The sequence below is a fragment of the Daphnia pulicaria genome, chromosome 8 (genome assembly GCF_021234035.1).
Source record: "Daphnia pulicaria isolate SC F1-1A chromosome 8, SC_F0-13Bv2, whole genome shotgun sequence".
Lineage (NCBI taxonomy): Eukaryota > Metazoa > Arthropoda > Branchiopoda > Diplostraca > Daphniidae > Daphnia > Daphnia pulicaria.
Window position 1 is genome coordinate 2082863 of NC_060920.1, and position 20746 is coordinate 2103608.

Consider the following 20746-nt stretch of genomic DNA (forward strand, 5'->3'; position numbering starts at 1 on the left):
CCGACCAACCGATTCATCCCCAGTTCGTTCCACCCCACGCACTTTCTCCCCCCACTTCAACTTTTCTCCCAATAGAAGAAGAAAAATCGTAATTATAACAATGTCTAGTAATAACAGTTCGATATTGAGTGTGTGGGTTATTCCTTCCAGGTGAGGTACTCGACAAGAGGTAAAATATATCGAAGGGGGATCTTATAGGAAGAATAGAAGAAAAAGTCGTTTGAGGGCCGTCACCTCAGACAACTCTGGGAGATATGCGTGTGTGTATTTATTTGGCCAGCGGGAGAGTCGCGACTCTCTCTTGTATTATCTTCTTTTATGTCTATGTGTGCGTGTCCGATATGTTCCAGGGAAAAGAAAAACTCCTGGACGAGAAATGGGGAGAAAGAGAATGAATGAGCTGCTGCTGCTGGCCCCTTTATACCTGAAGTGAACAACTTGCGCATTTTCGAACCTTTTTTACTTTTGTCCACGCCCGATTCTTGTTCAACACGAGGAAAGATCAAAAAAGAAAGAAAAACTCTCAAGATTTTTCCTTTTTTCCTAGGCACTGGAGAATGGCATTCCATTGAAAGGGGTCCTGGCTGGCTGGATTGTCAGTTTCCATCGTCATTTGCTCTTCTAGACTATACGACCGCTATATGGCTTCCACCACGTTATATAACTCGTCTCTTCTTCTTTACGTCGTGTGGTTGTTCTCTCCCTCGTTTAATTTTTCGCCCCCCGTCTCCTTCCGACCTGAAAATGGTCCCCATTCACTTCCAGACACCTTTTTTTTACTCTAAAAGGTGGTTGTGCTCGCCAACAATAAAAGAAGTACTAGTTCTCCATTTTTTAATGAAGTAATTCATTGCTGTATACAGGGCCAGGTATATAATCCAAGCACACACACACACACACCGAAATGCGTGTAACGCATTGAACCGTAAACGAGGGTGTTAAACGATCACGGCCACCTGCGCAATAATAATAGAAATAGCCTCTATCTTTCGACGTGTCACATGCAGAGCTCCTCCGGCAGAGACATCTGCAGTTGCACAGTGTTGTGGACGGTATCGTGAGAGTCTTGGATGGGCTTTTATAAGAAATGCGCACTGTATGCAGTACCAGCAGTCTCTCTACTGGATGTATCGATCTGATCCGATACATTTACAAGACGACGGCCATGATCTCACCCATCATCGTTCCTCCCGACAGTTGCATTTTCGTGTCAAAATATAAAATTCCAAAAGTGGAAGAGCTGGCCGGCGTGACACTCGGGGTGCCGAGAGAGGCGGACGACATACAAGTACCGGTACCCCCTACCCGCTGTGTACAGTATCTAATATTATCTGCATCAATTTTTGCACTTACTTCGGGGGAAGTAGGAGCAGCGGATCGATAATATCGAGTGGCGATGCCAACACGCTCCACTAGCTCCTATACACGTAAATGAATCGATGAACAGACATGAGGGACTAGACACACAGACACAGACATCGACAGCGCAATTAGACGCTCCGTTTCTCTCTCGTCTCGTCTCTCCCATTCAACTTGGCATTTTTTGTCTTTGTGTCACTGTCCCCACCCACATCCACCCGGCGATGCAATCGATTTCCTTCGACTCACTTACGCACAACACCCACCCACCCATCTAGTCGGTTTCAACAATCAAATATAATATCAATAGGCAGAGAGAGATATCTTTTTTGACTTTCGGCGGAAAAGAATGTTACAGGGGGGCCTTGGAAGACACACCGGAAGATGTACCGAAGAAATCGTGAGCTGAGAATGGAATCCATTCAATTCACGTCGTGTTAGTCACAGTCGACAGTTGATCGGTGCATATATGCATTTCCGGTAATGCACTTTGAATGTGTAGTAGACGGATGAATGCGACCAATGCGCATGTCGTGCTTTATAGCCGAATTTTCCCTCGAGAGAAAGAATCCGGGACGACAAAAATCGGTACACGGTACATTAGACCAAGTGCGACCCAATGGCCTCACTCTCCTCGATATCGCCCAGATAAATAAAAAAATAATAAATAAATAAAAAAACACAAAATCAGACGACAATTTGATGGCGTCATTACTAGACCTGAAACCCAATTGGAGAAATGAGCCACTGCCATTTATATTAGCCAATTTTCGTTTTTCTAAATGAAACAATTTCACAATCGGTGATGGTCTTTTGTTCGGGAGACGTAACGACAACAGGAAGACTTGACTTACAAATTATACGACCCATGTTTCTTTTATTTTTTAAATATGATTTTATTGAGACGAGAGGGCCAAGTCGTGAGCTCATATTAAATATGCCAACCCCACCCACTACCCCATTTTTGGTACGTGTGAGACAGAAAGTCAACGCCAACGGTCACCATCGCGACGACGGCGCTATTGATATTCCAAGGCAACCCACAAACACACACACGCCCCTTGTGTTGTAGCACAGCACGGCAATTATTGCGTGTGCCACACAAGCACGTCGTTCGATGTGTATACAAAAAGCTATACGGCAATCAGAGTCTAACCTTTTACACGACCACACAAAAGAGAAAGAAAGAGAAAAACGCAGCTCGTCGTTCCAACACCAAAATGCATTTTTTTGTTGCCATTAGACACGCGCCCATGTCGATGTGTGTGTGTGTGTGCCTTTGATTAGCTATGCCTCCGTAACCAACAGCTGGCTGCTTTTTTACAGCAGACGGTTGCTGTCGCTCACATTTATACACAAGAGTTATTTATGGATGTATCGACTAGACATGTAGATTCTCCCTCTCACACATACTCTCACTCTGGTGTGTGATCCGTATGCAGATGAATTATTCAGTTGCGTTCAACTCACGCCGGGCTGCTGCTGCTGCCCATCCGGTCGGCACATGATTCATACATCTATAATAGACGTTGGCTCCAACAAAATTCGTCCAGCCCCAAAAAAACACTTGACAATTTCGTATAGGAAAATTGCAGAAAAACAAAAAGAGACTCGGCCATATAGATGAGGTTGGAGTCAGTGTCGAATATTTGCATTTGAAATGAAACGACTGTAGAGAGTTAGCCTTGTCTATAGGGGGGATATGCACAGATAGAGACCCGCCCGTTTCCGTCACGCCAAGGCACCCCCCACCAATTCTCAATTGCAATAAATCAGGAGCAGCAACAGCAACAGTAGAGGAGAAGGTTCGTGGAATCTCGGCTCGTTCCCAATCAGACGGGGGCAGACAGCTCACGAAGAAAGATATACAAGAGTGGGGTACGAGCCAGAGTCAAACGTCTTGATTTGGGCCTATAGAGAAGAAGTAGACAGAAGGCATATCCGCGTGCCAATTGTTTTGGTAGTTTATCGCTAAAGCCAAATCGAGTCGAGTTCTGCTGTTGCTATAGTCCCGTGCCAAAAAGGAAAAAGAGTTGGAAGAAGAAGAAGAAGGGGACCCGTCGCAGTTGGTTTGACGGAGTGATGACCGTTTCTCTGCGCTTGTCACCTCGAGTCTCCCCGTCAGAGCGTCACGACACATTTCGACGGTGGCAGCAGCAGCGACAGCAGAGAAGGTGTACTGGGCAGGGCTCCACCACCACTGCCATATATATATCAATAGCACAAGAGTTATTATATCACTCTGCTGGGCATATTTGTATTCCCAACTCGCTTAGCAGCTCACGGCCAGCTAGACCTCCCCCCTCCTACCATCGTGCAAACGGACGACTAATATACGAAGTGTGGAAATGAGGAAAGATGGAGAGGGGAGACTAGACAAAGAGCGAAAGAACGTCAAAGAGACAAGGGAAAATAAAACAAACAGGAAAAATTGAAAAAAAAAGGAATTTTTTGTGAGCTGAGCTGGCGGCCTCCTGTACGTTCACTTGGGCTGTTGACATTCCAAACCCAGTCCCGAGCTCCTGGTCCGTTCACGTTTTCCTTTTGGGCCCGCCACCCTTCTTTCGAGGTTGTTTCGTTCTTAATGACTTCTTCACTTTGGCTCGGATGCAGAAGACCATGTCGCGTGTCAGCTAACGACTTGCGTTGGGCAGAGAGACTCTCTGCTGGCGCACAAGAGGCTCAACCCACAAAAGTGGCTAAAGTAGAAGAAGAAAAAGAGAGAAGAAACGGACTGATTTGTTGGTTGCTTTTCCCATCTGATCCCTGAAACCCAGTCCCCGACCCAGTCCCGAAAAAAAGACGTGACCGGAAACGTTCTTTCACGAAGAAAAAGAAAAATCCCCCGGAGCACAAAACATGCGGATGGCGATGGCTTTTGTTTTGATTTATGATTCTTTTGTTTTTCTTTCCTTTCTGGTCGAGGGAAGAATCACGTGAATGCAGACGAGACATCGTGATGAGGCATTTAAGAGGAGCCGGGGCTTTAAGTCTCTACACGGCGGCGGAGTTAGTGGGGGAGGAGGATCCGTTGCTGAGGTAACCAACGGCCATTTCTCGTCCCGGCACGTCGACAAAATGTAAACGCCGTTTGTTTCTTGGGCAAACAATCGAGCGATCGAACGGGAAAAACAAAAAATGAGTCAACAATTTTTCACGAGACCGTGTGAATAAACTGCTCGTGAAAAAACGTGGGCGATCGCCCAACGGGGAAAAAAACAAACAAACTCCAAAACTGATCAGCCTAAATTAACTGTTAATGAAGAGCATGAGGAACATACAAGAGCCGTCGCTTTAAAAAATAAAGAGACGCTCTTATCTATAATACGACCTCGAGCTGGGAAATGAAATTGGATTTTCTTAGATAGGTTCCGTCAGAAACTCATCTCTACGGTGTGACTGGCTGACGTCTCTCATGGAATCTGAAAAAGAAAACTACCTGCGCCTGTGTGTAATTACCCATTGATTATGCAACCATTTTCATCCGAACGAGCCGTGCGGAGGAAACGTTGGAATTACCAACAACCCTGAGAGAAGATGAACTTTAAAAAGTTCCAAGGGGCCGAGCAGCACACCTGGGTGGTGGTGGTGAGGTAAGAATAAAAGAAGATGGCCACAACAACAACAACAACAACAACAACAACAACAGACTAGCGGCCATCGATCCATCATTATTGTGAACATATGTCTCGCGTCAGATTGGAGGGACCGGCCCATCACCACCACCACATCAGATGCCCATCATTGGAGCGGCCTAATTTCTGAATCTTTTCTTCATTTTTTGATTCGAAATTTCTTTTTAATTTTTGTTTCTCATTAACTGAAGTTGGATAGAAGGGAGGGAGAGCATCTGCTTTTTTGACATGTCGGGACAGATCGAAAATTTTCTCTTGCCCGAACGCGCCCAGACAAATGAAAAAGAAGAAATAAGACAAGACAAGAGGAGACGTGACCTTACCGTTGGCGACAGATGACGGGATTTGATGGAGGAGGAGGAGCAAGATGACGAGACGGTTAAGTAATCCGGCGGGCGTGAGGAGGCAGGATGATGATGGTGCATGCGACATTTTCGATCTATCGATGGCGGTGGTTGAACGATTGTTGCCAAAAATATCAGTCCGATGCATATCACCTGCTCAAGTGTAGTGCCAAATCCTCCGTTGCGTCATGTAATAACGAGAGCCCAGGTGAACGCCGATTCCAATCTCCAGTTCAAAGTTACAATCGCAAGTGGTGAAAATGGCCAACTAGTTGGTAAACTGCACACACACTACCTGTTTCACTCGGCACAGGTCTCAACCAACACCCGGCACACGCAACACACAGACACACACGACAGACACACAACTGACAAGTTGTTGTTGTTTCACAATCGACAACACTGATGATGAGCTGCTCAAAGTAAGGGAAAATGGAAGAAGCCCCCGCGTGTGTGGACAAACAGAGAAAAACAACAAATCCGTGTCCAAACAGAAACTATTACTAGGTAGCCATACTTTTTGGACTCGTTCACTCACTCACTCACGCAACACTTTTATTTGGCAAAATCCCCTGGCACAATCGAACGATAATGTTTTTTTCTCTCTTCCAAATCGCCCAGCAGATTAGATTAAGAAGTTGTGTTGTTATGTCCCTGGATGCCTTTTTCTTTCTACTGCTTCTTCTTATTATTTGATTGGATTAAACTCGACACACGACGTATGTCCTTGGCTGGGGCTGACGGCCGACTGAAGGTCCGACCGACAGTTCTTCTTCTACACGCTCAAAACGACAGGCTCCTCCCACTCAAGACGCTAGCTCCACTCTACCGGTGGCGGTAAGAATGAGCAACCGTCTCTCCGGCCAGCGCCAGCCTACAACACACAAGGTTATGATCTAATCAAGAAGTCAATTACTATTGATCTTTTAAAAATCAGAAAAAAAAGAGAAATAAATTTTCGCAGGAAATGAAGACGACACTGATGTACATAATTGAATCGAACAACTCTCTCTCGCTCGGATTAAATTACTAAATAGTCCTTGATTTGGATTCATCACTACTATACATGTCCAAGACAAAAGGAGCACACACCGAAAATTCTACACTGCTGCTGCTAGCCCCGTGGGCGTAATACGCGCCGATGAAATGAAGTTATATATTGCATTCGACCTACTCTATAGAAATCTTTTCGGTGCAATTTATTTTAATTTTAAAGCCGCCGCTAACAAGACTGACTGTGTTTGTGCACACCACAAGACGAAACATCCTGGGAATAAATTTATCGACTCCTTTTTTTTATTATTTTTCTATTTTTTTTCGTGGATAGGTCTTATATCGATTCGTCGTCTTTTGGCGACTCTTTCTCACATCCAATTTCCCCTCCACTTGTGTATTTTTCTTTTTCCTTTTCTCCAACATGTGAGCCTTTTGGTTTGATTTCATATATCCCCCCGCCCGTCCGACTGCCTGGTATATATTGTGGGGCTATAGCTACACACGTTCGTATTGGGTCAAGCTCTCTCTCTCTCCCTCCGCATTCTCTGCCGTACACACAGAGACGTGAAGCAATATGTGAGGATTGATGTCCGCCGGAATCTCAATGCAATCAGCTGGCCCCTTTTTCTTCTACACCGGGACCCATAGAGATGCCACAGTCGAACGATACAATACGGCGGCAGCAACCCACTATACGTAATGGGTCTCAAACTCTCTATATACAGCAGCGGCGTATGTATAAATATCTACTAGCCCCTGTACTATATAAGTCTTATATGGCGCATATAGTACTCGACGAATCCAAATAATGGAGTACTACACAGCAGCATAGCGGCGAATATAACTAGAACTGTGAAGCTCTGAGCCGACTCGTTACCTTAGTAACAACAATCTTGCCTTGCAGCATCTCTACACACCGGAACTGCTCCTCCAGCCTACGTACAAGAGAGACCCGTCCAGGGGAAAAGGATATAAAAGAATGTGAGTAAGAAGAAAAAGAAAAGCTTTATTATATGAACCATCTCGGATTCCCGTGTGCCAGCAGACCGCACACTCAGAGTGTAGTACAGCACACACAGATCATTATCTACGGCTTTTATATCGCTGTACACATCACAAGGAGAAGACCCTGTGCGTATATAGTAGAGGGAAAGCCGATTGCATTAACAACTGCGAAACTCTACGACTGCACAGCGAATCGAAACTAATACACATGGCCTATTAGTTACTCTATTTCTATAGGTGCGCTGCTCTTGCTCTTAATGGGGCCTCCTCCTATTGGCAAACTTATATGCTATATAAAAGGATATGGATATGGATGATAATAGCCGCTAAAGGTTAGATTGTTGTCAGTGTCTTAAACTTTTACCGAAAGATTTTCTTTTTTATTTGCCCCCTCGTCTATATAATAATACACCAAACTGCACACATACACATAGTGTACCAGGTGTAACATTGTGCTCCCATCTAACAAGTCATTTACCCAACAACTTTTGTGAGTCTCCCCACCAAACTCAACTGGAAAAAGGAGAGATGAAAAGGACAGAGTGGGAGGTGGCATAGAGAGATGGGGGGCGAAGATTGTAATCGGAGAGAGCTACTATATAGTAAATACACTGGATATATACAGAGGATAGAGAGACCATTAGCAAGTAAAGAAAAGTAACAGACTGACGGGGTTATACACAACATGCAGCAGCAATATAAAAGATTCCTGACTGACAGTTTTTTCTCCCTCGCTTCTTTTTATTTTTTCGCTTGTGCTGCTCCTGGTGCCGACCTCATCCATCCACGGATAATAATAATAAAAAAATATAGTTTCCGTATAATAACTGGGGGGTTAGTAGTACGGTACAGAGAACCTTCTTTTTTTACTGGGAGCCTGGAATATAACCCCCCTTACCGTTTGAAAGAGCTCTAGACTGGATGGAGAGGTACGAGTAAGAGCCGATCGGGAAAAAGCATCTCAATTCGACCTGTGAAGTTTTGTGGGTCGAGCGCGGTGGTACGTAAACTGACTCGCTCATTTCGGCTCCTGGCTGCTCTCTCGCGCTCTTCTGACTCTCGCATATGGCCCTTTTATACTCTCTCTACCAGTGTGCACGTCTAGAACTCGAGTCGTAAAAAAGAAAAGAAAAGAAAAAAAAGGTTAAAAGGAAAGAGTTAGAGAAAACCATAAGGTCCATGAATAATAATCGCCGCCCGGTTTGTGTGTTGCTGGAACGTAGTCATAGGACGGACGCCATATCCAACAAGAATGTTCCAACCGAGAGATGTCGGAATATTTGATTAGGACCCATACAAGGATGTGGGAGACGTTCTCCTGGCCAGTCCACACGTACATACACGTACGTACGTGGACGGACGATCAGCCACAACCGCAACATCCGAGAGGAAAAGCCTCGGCGACCGGACCCACACAAAAATAAAAATAAAAAAGTTGACCGCCATATTTAGTTATTTCTTTTTGACACTAACAAAACTGGAATTTCTAGCCATTTTTTACATTTTTATTGATGGGGGGTGCGCACCGCCATTTCACCGGGGAGATTTTCTGCCCAGCAAAGAATTTTATTTCGAGTTTTTTTTAAATAAAAAGACGAATAACTTGGGAATAAAAGTTTTGGCCTCCCCCGAAATAAAAATAAAAATCGAAAAAAAAAAAAAATCCGGCTGTTGCCATATGTGGATGGACTCTGCTGTGGAAAAAAGGCCGGCGGGCGAATCAAAAGGGCAGCAAGCGCCATCGTAAACATTTTGCTGGGCCGGGCAGCAGCCCTTTTTTCCCCCCAAAGTTTTCTCTATACGGCGCGCAAAACTAACTATCAGGAAACATTGAACAGCAGAGAGAGAGAAACTTGAAAGCGCCCAAGATCAATACTGTAGACGAAAACAGAGAGAGAAAAGAGACTTATCGTTCGTGAGCAGACATAAGAGTTACTTCCGACTCGTCCAAACTTCTTTAAAGCCACCCCCCAACCCACCCACCATACCCACCAGGCAGCCCCCGAAAAAACTAGATCGCACCAGCCAATGGAATGAAATAGGCGCAAGGGGCCGTGTGTAATAATAATACCCGCAGTAAAATAAAAAAAAGTCTGTCCTGTGCTAAAACGTCGTTAAATCCAAGACAAATCAAAAAAAAGGAGAAACAATTTTTATCTATTTCTAGGACTGAAATATCCTCTGGGCTTTTAAAACGATTGTTCTTATTATATGAACGCGACGATGAAATGGTTGTGATCATTTGGTCACGATTCGTTTGTCGCTTAGACGAGCAGCTAGCGCGTGTGGGTGTTCCAGGTCAGACTGTGAAAGGGGATCGTTCCTTATCGTTATGTTTGCCATTAAAGCAGATGGCCCGTGTTTAACTGTAACTCGTCTTTTATTTAAAAAAATATTTTTTCCCTTTCATCTGCGGCAGTTCAGTCAAATAGAAAAATGGGTAAAAGGATTTAAAAAGTATAAAATAACTTGGGAGAATTTTTTGGTTAAAAACTTGTTGTCGATCCATGCCGGAATACGTGACTAGTCAGCTGGAATCGAATTGGCAAAAGGAAGAGCTCCGACCTATTATGGTCAATGATGGAGAGAGGGAGCGTTTCTCTCATTCAGTCTCTCTCGTATTTACGCGTACATACGCGCACATTGTTGGATAGAAATTCAAAGCAGATGCTGACCGTCAGCTTATGGGTAAACCCCTGGGTCGTCTCTGTACGGCCAAAAATGAAAAAGAAAAGAAAGGAAAAAATACGAATAATAAAATTCAATTCAAATATTCTTTTCTTTTCTTTTCTTTGATTCCTTCTGTATTTTTCCTTTCGTGCGGACGGACGGACGGACGGACGGGATGTGCTATGCGGGCGGGAAGTTTGTCCCACAAGAGTCTAGCTCTACACAGTTAACACTTGCGCGAGGAGATAAATGAACAGGCCATCCATTGCTGTGTAGTAGCTGCCGTGTGTTATTTTCGGAGAGAGTCGCGTGCTGGTGCTGATCCAGCCAAACATTTCTATCGTTTTTTTCTTTTTTCTCTTTTTGTCTTTTGCTGGCCGTCGAGTCTTTTTCTTTTGATTCCTCCGGTTGTCGACGGGAAAAAAATGCAAAACAAAAGAAGATGCATAAATATACGAATCGGTTGCTGGTTATTTGTTCGTCCAGTCGTCGTCTTCTTCTTCTTGGTCGGTCGGCTTCCTTTTTCCCACAATGCCCATCCATCTTGTGCGAGAGCTGAATGCCGAGCTTCCACCCTTCCACCTTCTCTCTCTCTCTACTCCTCCTGGCTGCATTGTTGACGTGATCCATTGTTTCGTATATATTCCGGTTGGGAGAAAGAATGAATGAAAAAAAAGCCCAAAAGTGTACATCATAGAAAATATCTACGAAAAGGAATTGAATATTGATGGCACGAACTACGCTGGCGACTAACGAGATGAAAAACACACACACACACTTCTTTTGATTATTACCTTCTTCTTCTTTTCTTTTTTCTATTTCTCTCTTGGCGTTTCAATGTCGGGGGAAAAAAGTCCTTGGACGTCTTCCTTTCATTCTTTTGTAAAAAACCAGCAGCTTCCCCCCCTTTTTCCCGTCTTATTCTTTTCTTCTCCCCCCTCTCTCTGCTGCTGGTCTCTGCTGCTGGGCGGACGAACGCGTCGAGGCTTTTGAATTCGGATACCTAATTGTTTTGGCTTTTGGCTCCTATGCGTGTGTGTGTGCAATGCGCACGGCGCGTGTCTGACTTTGCTAGAGAGAGACAAGAGTCTGTGTGCTACTACATTAGCATTCGATCCGGCCAACATCACGGGGGAAATAGACGCTGGCCAGCAGCAGCAGCAGCAGCTCTTCACAATCTCAAATGCGGATGAGGTAGGGGGTTGAGCGCGGGGATAATTGGATGTGATGGCCGCCCATTAATCGCGTCATGGATCCATCATCTGATCCCGTGTGCATATATCCTATCCTACCCCCCGACTGCTGTACCGAAACGAAATGCAATCCATTTCCTTATAAGCTCCTTTTGGGTCGATTCTTTGTTCCTTCTCGGAAATGATTTCGGAGCTGGACAATTCTCGTTTGTATAGATTTGGGCCAGCGGAGCTGCTGGCCAAAAAGAAACACACAAGGACATGACGAAGATATTTTGACAAATGACAGTTTTATCCATTCGCCATGAGGCCATAACGGTCAGCAGTCCCCGTCAGAAAAGTTCATCAGGGGGGCCGGGTGGGGGGACAAGAAAGGGTTGAAGAGGGTCAACTCCGCCAAACTGCTGGGATGACCCTATAGCACAGCACGTCTATTTGTTCTTGCCATCGATTTTCTGGCTCGAATTCACTTATTTTGACTGGGCAAACATCTTCTGGTCTTCTTGTGTATCTGCACAACAGGAGATGATAAGAGTCAAGTGTGACTAAACAACCAAAAATTAAAGGAGGAATTTTGTTTCTGTCCAGCAACATTTTAAATGGGGGAATTGGCGCACAAGTTCCAGCAGGAGCCGGGGCTCAAAAAGTTCCAGGGCGCCCTTTCGTATGTACCTGTCAAAAGGTCAGCTGATGAATGAACGGTCAGCTGCTAGTTTGTGCTGTGCTGTGTGTCTCTTTTTGCGCTTAGACTCTTTTGGTCGTCGGCGTTCTAGTGTCAAGTACTTTGCTCGCTTATAACTTTTCTTTTGGAGGGGCTGTGTGACTTTTTTGGAACTGAAATCGATTTAGAAGCCCCCATTTCCTCTTTCTCTCCCCAGCACTTTCACCCTCCCCACCAAGCCAAACAGCCACACCAAACGGCCGTTCCTCTACACAGGCTACATGGACTTGGGCTCAAAAGACCATTAACAAGCAATCCACCACTCAAGCGCACCAAATCCATGGACCCCCCTTTTTTTCCAAATCCGCTATGGGACCTAGAAATCTGAAATAATTCAGGCATATCCAGTTTTTTACTCCGGATTCACCTGTTTTTGCAGAATTTAAATATTCCCTGCCGTTCGGGAGATATTTAATGTTAAAGTTTGAGTTTTTTCAAATTTTAACAATTTTGGTGGGTCTTTGGCATCGCTTTTTGGGTAAATGCTAACCTTTAAAAAAAAACTAATTCAACCAAAAGTTTGCTCGGCCATCCCTTAATACCAATCCAAAAGGAATTTACATTCCGAATTAGATTGGCCGAGTTATTCCCAATCTAGTAAAGTGTATTTTTGACAAGTTTCCCACCCAGCCTAGTCGCCATTTTTTATCACTCTTCCTCGCGTTCCTGGCGGATGACAGCTGAAGCTATGCTTTCCTGGCCTTCGCTTTAGACCGGGAGACATACTGTAGGCCCTTTCATATAGTCTAGTGGCCGGCAATATGAAGCCCGAGGTGCAGAGAACTCGTATGCTTCGGCTGTCATCCGCCAGGAACGCGAGGGAGAGTGATAATAAATGGCGGCTAGGCTGGGTGGGAAACTTGTCAAAATTACACTTTACTAGATTGGGAATAACTCGGCCAATCTAATTCGGAATGTAAATTCCTTTTGGATTGGTATTAAGGGATGGCCGAGCAAACTTTTGGTTGAATTAGTTTTTTTTTAAAGGTTAGCATTTACCCAAAAAGCGATGCCAAAGACCCACCAAAATTGTTAAAATTTGAAAAAACTCAAACTTTAACATTAAATATCTCCCGAACGGCAGGGAATATTTAAATTCTGCAAAAACAGGTGAATCCGGAGTAAAAAACTGGATATGCCTGAATTATTTCAGATTTCTAGGTCCCATAGCGGATTTGGAAAAAAAAGGGGGGTCCATGGATTTGGTGCGCTTGAGTGGTGGATTGCTTGTTAAAAAACTAAAGTCCGGTGTTGCTGTAGTGTCTATGGTTTTTCCGCGTTTTCTTTTCTTTTTAGATGAAAATAGCCGGAAAAAGAAATAAAAGGAAAATAAAAAGGAAAATGCAACTGATACACGCGACTCGTTGGAGCGTGCGGAGGAAGAACCTCTTTCGCCCTTGGTCGCGCGAGAATATCAACGTGAATGTTGGACTGTCGGGGTTCTAGCGCACTTGTTTCTCGACATTGCCGTTTTAGGTGATGGCAGCGCCAGCCAAAATTTAAAAATAAAAACTATACAGAAAATGTAATGCAGCACAATTTATAGGAATATTTTCTGGTTGTAGTGCGACACTCGAGAAAAATTTAAAAAAAAAAACAGAGTCACTTTAAATTTCCAAGTGGAGCCATATACAATCCCGCAATAGGATGGCGAGACTCTTTTATCAAACATATTGCAACATTTTTGTACATTTCAACTCGCATTTCAAAAAGGATATAACGTGCTCTATTGGCGTAGTATAGTCTCCTTCTTCTCCTCGTCCACATAGACTGTTGTATTTATTTCTTTTTTGGCACAGTCAGTCTGGCTAGCCGTCTGGCTATTCCGTGACACTTGCGAATGCTTTTCATATATAACATCCAGCAAACGCCATAAAAAAGAATATGGCGACTTGTCAGCTCTATCCCTAAATAAGGCATTTCACATCTCGTCCGTCTTGTTCCCTTTTTTCTTTTCTCATCTCGATTAGGTCATGGCGCATAAATCGTACACACAGCACTGTCCAGCAATAATAACAACCGCAGTTTATAGTGTACACCACACTTCCCTGAGATGATGTCATCCATTCAATGGGAATGAACGGAGCCACCGTATATATATTCAATTGCGCTCGTTTCGCCAAAAATAAAAAGAAAGAAAATAATTTGAAACGCTGTTAATCGACGCTGTTTGCGCCGCTGTCTATTCTTTTTTCTTTGTCTTGATTGAAGGAAAAATCGCAAAGATTGCGGGTTTTCTCTTTTCTTTTTAGCGCTAGCTGGACAGGGTCACTTCCTTCCGGTTGTCGTTTGATGGCCGACGCACAGCCGCCTCTCAATTCGTCTGCTGGCCCTTTTTTTGGTTTGTCACTCGTTCCAGTACCTCGGCCTCCCATATCTCCCCAGTCAAAACAAGGAAAGGACTTACTTAAGAGAGAAAACTCTTGTGGATGATCAACTTTTTTATTTTTGAGAGGGTGGCTAAAAAGACCTCGGCTCTTCTTATTCTCCCCCCGTCTCAGGAGATTTGGCCTTTTTTCATGCTCATCTTCTCGACTGTGAGCTCTGCTGCTGCTGCTGTTGTCTGTATGTCATTTGTCTCACTCGGATGAATAAACAAGGAGGGGACGGACAAACCCGCGCACAGACCATCTCTAGTCCGCCAACGCCGCCAACGACAATAAGGACACAGCAACAACAAGTCCGTCCTTCCTACATCCACACACGACAGCTTGTTATTTTGTTTGCTTTTCTCTCTATTTCGCAGAGAGGGTAAGAAGAATAACAAGAGGAAGCCCACCGATAAGAATGTTGAGCCTGTAGTTAAAACAAAAAGGAGCTCCATCCAGCAGGAGCAGAGAAAAAGGCATTAATTTTATTTCCCGTTTTTAATGTTGCGCCCAGTTGTCGTGCCTGTAACATTTTCGACTCTTTTTTCTCTTTTGATCGGCATTCAGACGTGCTCGGGGTAGATCCACAACGAAATGCCCATAATACAGCAGATATACTCGGAAATACTTTCCTTTTGTTTTAGGAGCCTGTTTTTCTTCCTATTTATATACGATGTGTATTTAAATACCCGGACGGCGGTGGCTTATTCTACTTCTCCGGGAATGTGCATAGAAAAAGAAAGAAATAGAAAGAAAGAAAGGAAGATTTACGTATTGTTTGTCCATGGAGACGAGAGAGATTCCCATTTGGAAATTGTCTAAACTGTTATGTTTCGTGTTGTTACCTATTTGGTTTCAATTCGGGTTTGTCCATGTGCGTGTGCCTATCGAGTTAGTTGCATGGCATCTCTGGATATGGAAGAGATCTACAGACAACTCGTTACGCACAGGCAATCGTGATGGTGCGTGTCGATGACGTCACTGAATCTCTTAATCAAATTGTCCAAATTCGGTGCCAATCGTCTCCAAGCGCAAAGTCATTGTTATACAACCGGGTCCGAGAGGAGAGTCTCGTATCGAATCTGCATCATCTTCATGTGTGTCACTCTAATTAGACTATTGGGAGTTGAACGCATTGACTCGTGCGCAGTTGTCGGATGTGACGCAATGGACGCACATATTTGTGTGTGCCGTATCGGACTCGTGGATCTCAACTTCAATGGCGCAAGAAAAGAGAGAGAGAGAGAAGAGAGAGAAAAGAGAGAGAGTGAGTGTAAGGGGATATAGAAAATATACGTATAATAATAATGGATGGATCGCCCGTCGGTCAATCAGATTGCACCTGGCACACACCTGGAAAAAAGCAATGGAAAAATAGAAAAAAAGTGTGCCATTGTCGCCTATCCACCACATAGTGCTGCTGGCCGCCCTATACCCAAAAAATTACAACAGAAAGCCCATAGCCAAAAGTCCAGCGGTTTCCCATTTGGAATTTGACTCCAGCCGCTATACGGTTGCAATTGATTATATATGAAACTGTCAATGGCTAAATAGATATACCGTAGGCAGTGTCGATTCAACGAAATAATGGGGCAATCAAGTGTGGAAATTAACGCACCAATTTGGACTTGGACCATAAAAATAAAAACGACGACGGGCGCATTTGTTGGTTATTTCAGTCGTGAATGTCCGTCAAGTCCGTCCCATTTGTTTGTCTTCTTCTCCTGAAATGTTTGCGTCTCGGTTCTTATAATAATAAAAAAAGGAACGACCAAATTGACTCAAGGTGTTGCCCAGCCAAACACTCGACAGCTATTTGTTTTTTCCCCTCTCTTTGGCTGGCCATTCGTGATGTTTGATTCCATTTCATTCCGTGTTGATTGTTGGGAAATTAAAGCCCATAGCACAACAAGAGGGGAGTATACACCGCACATTCATATTTTGTAGAGCTAACTAAACAAAAGAACGGCGCTCCCCCCCCCCCTCGGAAAAACATCAGAGGCTCCCACACACACACACACAGCCAAAAACGCCAGCCAAAAGAATATTATAAGTGATAGACGCCACAGCAGAGTCAAAATCACTGGGCAAAGTGTGGCCAGAACGGGCCAGACAAAGACGTTTTGCTGCATCATCCATGGGCTGCTCCATACACAACAGCCGAGACTCTCTTGATCAATGTCTCCATTCAGCACAGCCCCGGGACTTGAAAAGCTTATTTTTTGGGTGTTGGTGCTGTGAGGTCCGACCTCTTGAACCCCGGCGAGTTCGACTGCTGGTAAGCCGATGCTGTGTGGCCTGACTGGCCTGTCATTAATCTAAACATGAGGCAGTGTAGAAGCGGGCAGCCGTAGCGGACGGACCGCAGCCACAACAGCCAGAATAAAAGAAAAGTAAAAGAAAGAAAGAAAAGAGAAAAAAGGGCTAGTTGTTTGTATGCTAACACGGTTCAACCCGATCGCATTATTCACAGCAGAAAGAGACAGCAGCAGCAGAGAAACAAAAGGGCCCAACCAACCGACCGACCAACAACGGCACACCAGAAAAACCCGCAACTTCGGTGCACGTAAAAGGAATCAAAAGAACAAAACGGAAAAAAACACACACAGACACGCCAACCAGCCGCGGCCAGCCAACGAATAATAATAACAAGTCTCTCTCTCTCTCTAATGCAATCGGAATTTCTCCCGAATCCCCTCGTCGTTGTTGCCTATTGGGCCGATTGGTGACACGCACATGCACCCGTTGCATGCGCGCCAGGAGCTGCTGCTGCCGTTGGATTTTTCTTTTAAAAAATAAATCTGGGGACCCCAAAAACCACTTGTCCAAATCTCTCGATCTATAAGACGACGGTAGCCAAGCAACAGGCATGGCATTTTCTCTCCATCGCATTCATTTTACAGGGGGTGGGCATTCACGTTTCGCTTCAATCTATGTACAAAACGTTGGCGGAGATTTCGGAAGGCCGAAATCCGGTCGTTCTATCCTTCCCTATTATATTATACCTGCGCCATATATTATCGTCTCCATCAAGTTATTAGAAGAATTTGGGGAAATATTCACTGATGCTTTTTGGGTGATGTGTACCTTCTTTATTACCCGTTGGGCATGAATCGCTTAGAGCGTGAAATTTCAAGAGACGGGTGAACTGTAAAATTTGGCGATAACCACCACCCACTCACTCGCCCGCCGGCCAGCCACTCCCGCGCGGTTATATAAATCGAAGTGCAAGTCCACTTTATATGGGATAGATCGGATATCAAAAGTCAACAAGTCATTCAGTCGTCAGATATAATAAACAAGTTGTTTATATAAAAGCAGCAGACAGGATATACGAAGGGCGACTTGCATATTGGCAAATTTCCCAATGCATTCATCATCCCATTACTTTAACATGTGTATAGCACTTTGTGAAAACACGCGTTGCCATCCATTCATCATGGTCGTCTGGTCTGGAATAGCTACAAAAAAGAGTATAGGCGCCAGACCTCTCTCTACTCAATTGCCAATTGTATTGATTCATCCTTATTTCTCACTTGCGCTAATTGATTGGCCTGAGTCGATTTCCCTGTGTCAACAATTTCTGTACAACATGCATCCCAAGGGCCAGTAGAAATCGATAGAAAAAAATTCTATAGAAAACAATCGGGTTGTTTGTCGTATCGCGTCCCCCATCAATAGAATAACCCGAGAGAGAACATTTCAAATATCCCCCCCATCTGATAGCGTCTTCAATCAGATTAAAATTTATTGATGAACGTCTTCGATCTCCTCACCCACCAACCCAAAAAAGGGGAGGGAAAAAATTGTCCCTGACCCGACAGATTAGATCGAGAACAATACGTGCCGGTTTGAGGGCGTGATGGAAACAAAAGATTGGCTGAACTGACAAAAGTCGGATGAGCGCAAGAGAGAGAGGCCACAAAAAGAAAAAGTTTGACACGCCGAAACTATTTGGGTTTTTTCCCCCTTGATAAAGAGACAGGGGATGAGAGACGTGAACATTTCGGTCCAACTTATACAAAGTTATGAGGAAAGACCACCGTAGACAGAAAATAAAAGTCAAAAGAACAATCCAGCAGGGCCATCCAGTCAAAGGAAACAATCCGCCAAATCGATCCATTATCGCTCGGTTGAGCTGCGCTTAATTGATTGAAAAACATACACAGCACACTCGGAAGTGTATAGTACTATACTAGACGGCGCGGATTATAAGCAAGACAGATTGACGGACGTGAGCGTGTCGTGTACAAACACACCAGACAACTTTCGAATGAAACGGAAAGACGATGAGAAATTCATTCGAAAAAGAGATTCCTGTTTTCTTTTTTACTTGCGGTGTACAACAACAACAGCGTATAGGAGATTAAATTATTTTCTTATTCCTCATCCCTCCTGGAATTATTCACACCTGGTTGCTTCACATTTTTCCGCCAGTAGATTTGATTACGCCTTCGTTTTTTTTTTCTTTTCCCGGGGCTCCGGGCCTATCAGCTTACCACCGGCGTCGTACAACCGGGGGACTCTCAAATGACCCACATTAGGGAAAAATACATCCCTACACACGCGGGGGATTAGACCTGAACTCTTTCAAGTATTACAGAAAGGTGTGAACATGTCAAAGATTCGAGTGTTTGTATATGTTCCTGGTCTAATCTGATGCAATTTGAAAAAGCTTTTTGTAAGATGTGGTAATACATTTCAATTGGGTTTTTCTTTTTGAACGGAAGTACTACATGGGAATTTACGACAAGAAGATTGAATTACTTGAAACATTGTCTCCTTTCACCTGTGTCTTTTTGCCTTTACATTTACACGCAGTAACAAATAGAAATGTGGAAATGGCGTCAGACGATTTACCATTTTCCATCGCGGTTTTCCTTTTTCTTTTTGTTATTTTTTATGTATTGGGTTGTTTCCGGTGGAAAAAAGAAAAACACAAAAGTGAAGAGAGATGCGGAGGGGGGAGAAAAGAAAAAGGTTCACACCGCGGTCTGACACTCTAGACGGGTCGTGAAACACCACTAAAAGAGAATCAAATGAGACTAGAGAAATAACCGAAAAAAGTAGAGAAAAAGGACCGCGGCCAACAGGTAAACTGTCAACGGTCAACCATAAAAAAACGTATACGACTAGAAATGTCAATAAATATTTTTGATATGTACAGTTTTTAACCCTCTACTCTGTTTCACGATCGTCCCTTTTAAAATAAAAACCTTTTGAATTTTATTTCGGGGTTAAAAAAATATTTAAAAAACACCCCCAAAAAATGTGGCGTGTCAATGGTCTCCTCACATCGGCATGTGATTATTTCCACAAGCTCCGGGAGATTTTTCTTTTCCCTGGCGTCATCGGAAACTGTTGAAAGACAAAGCGGAGGGTTTTTGACTTTGTATTTTTTCCAAACGAAACATTTATTTATTTGAAAGCGTTGCCCGTCGTCTTAAAGTTATTCAGATGCCCTTACAAGGCACCTACCTACAGGCCAAAAGTCATAGACCTTTGTGTGTGATTACCATCATCTTTTCTGACATGGATGTTAGACAGGAAGAATCGTACGGCGACTTGGAGATGCGGAAATTGTTCAACTTGAACGGAATCCCCCCCACGAATTTCTCGGGAAAATTCCTCAATCAATTCACTTGGGCTGCTGATTATCGTTGCACACAAGTTTGCTGGCCGATGTTATTCGCTTGCCCATCAACTTATGAGTGAATGCTCGCCCCAAATCTACAACATGCCCGGCCAAGACGACGACGATAGAGATCTATACTAGGGTGGGGTTGTGTAGATGAGTTGGGAGTTGGGGGTTATTGCAACCGGGAGGCTGGCTGGTCGGCTGCTTTAATGAGAACGGCATTTTCATATCACGCCATGGCCTTTCATGATTGCCGTTTCGTGGCAGACTGCTAGCTGCTGGTCAGCTCTATAGTAGGTACCGTATTCGTTGGGTGGTAAAAGGCAATCTATTCTCATTAAGTTATAAAAGGCAAAAGTGAAATATACAGGCCCCCCCCCCCACCCCGCCTAATACGTAATCCAATCAGAGCAACTGGCAGCAGCTAAAACAACAGATGCTATACCGTCAACATTTTATAAAAGCATATACTCTCCGTGCATATTGGTATATACACCGCCAGCGGGGTTTAAAAAAAATATAAGAAAAACAGCTGTTATTTCTCATATTTTTTGGGTCGGCCATCAAAAGTTCCGAGTTCCAGAAGCCGAACCGATGAGCTCGTGACCCTGTAATGCTTAGCCACTCGATCATCATTCATCAGTCGACAAGTCATCATCATCACATCCTTTGATGGAACAGCGAGAATGGAGGAGAGAAATGAAAGAAACGCAGGGAAAAACAGAACGCCACAAAAGCAACAGAACGCCGCCAAACTTAAAAACCGGTATTTCAGTACACACACACACACAGAGAGGGAAAAAAAAGAATCAAAAA

At 44.0% G+C, this 20746-nt stretch overlaps 1 protein-coding gene across 1 annotated transcript in view; it reads right to left on the reverse strand.

The window, feature by feature from the left end:
• The window catches only part of LOC124312273 (protein sax-3-like), a 28125-nt gene extending 17310 nt beyond the window's left edge, over nucleotides 1-10815 (reverse strand). Inside the window, exons 1-2 of the mRNA XM_046776738.1 lie at nucleotides 10804-10815; nucleotides 5318-6022 (exon numbers count right to left, since the gene is read on the reverse strand). Coding sequence (XP_046632694.1) covers nucleotides 5318-5486 — 169 coding nt within the window. The 5' untranslated portion in view covers nucleotides 5487-6022; nucleotides 10804-10815. The remainder of the gene's footprint in view (nucleotides 1-5317; nucleotides 6023-10803) is intronic.
• Nucleotides 10816-20746: the final 9931 nt, after the last annotated feature.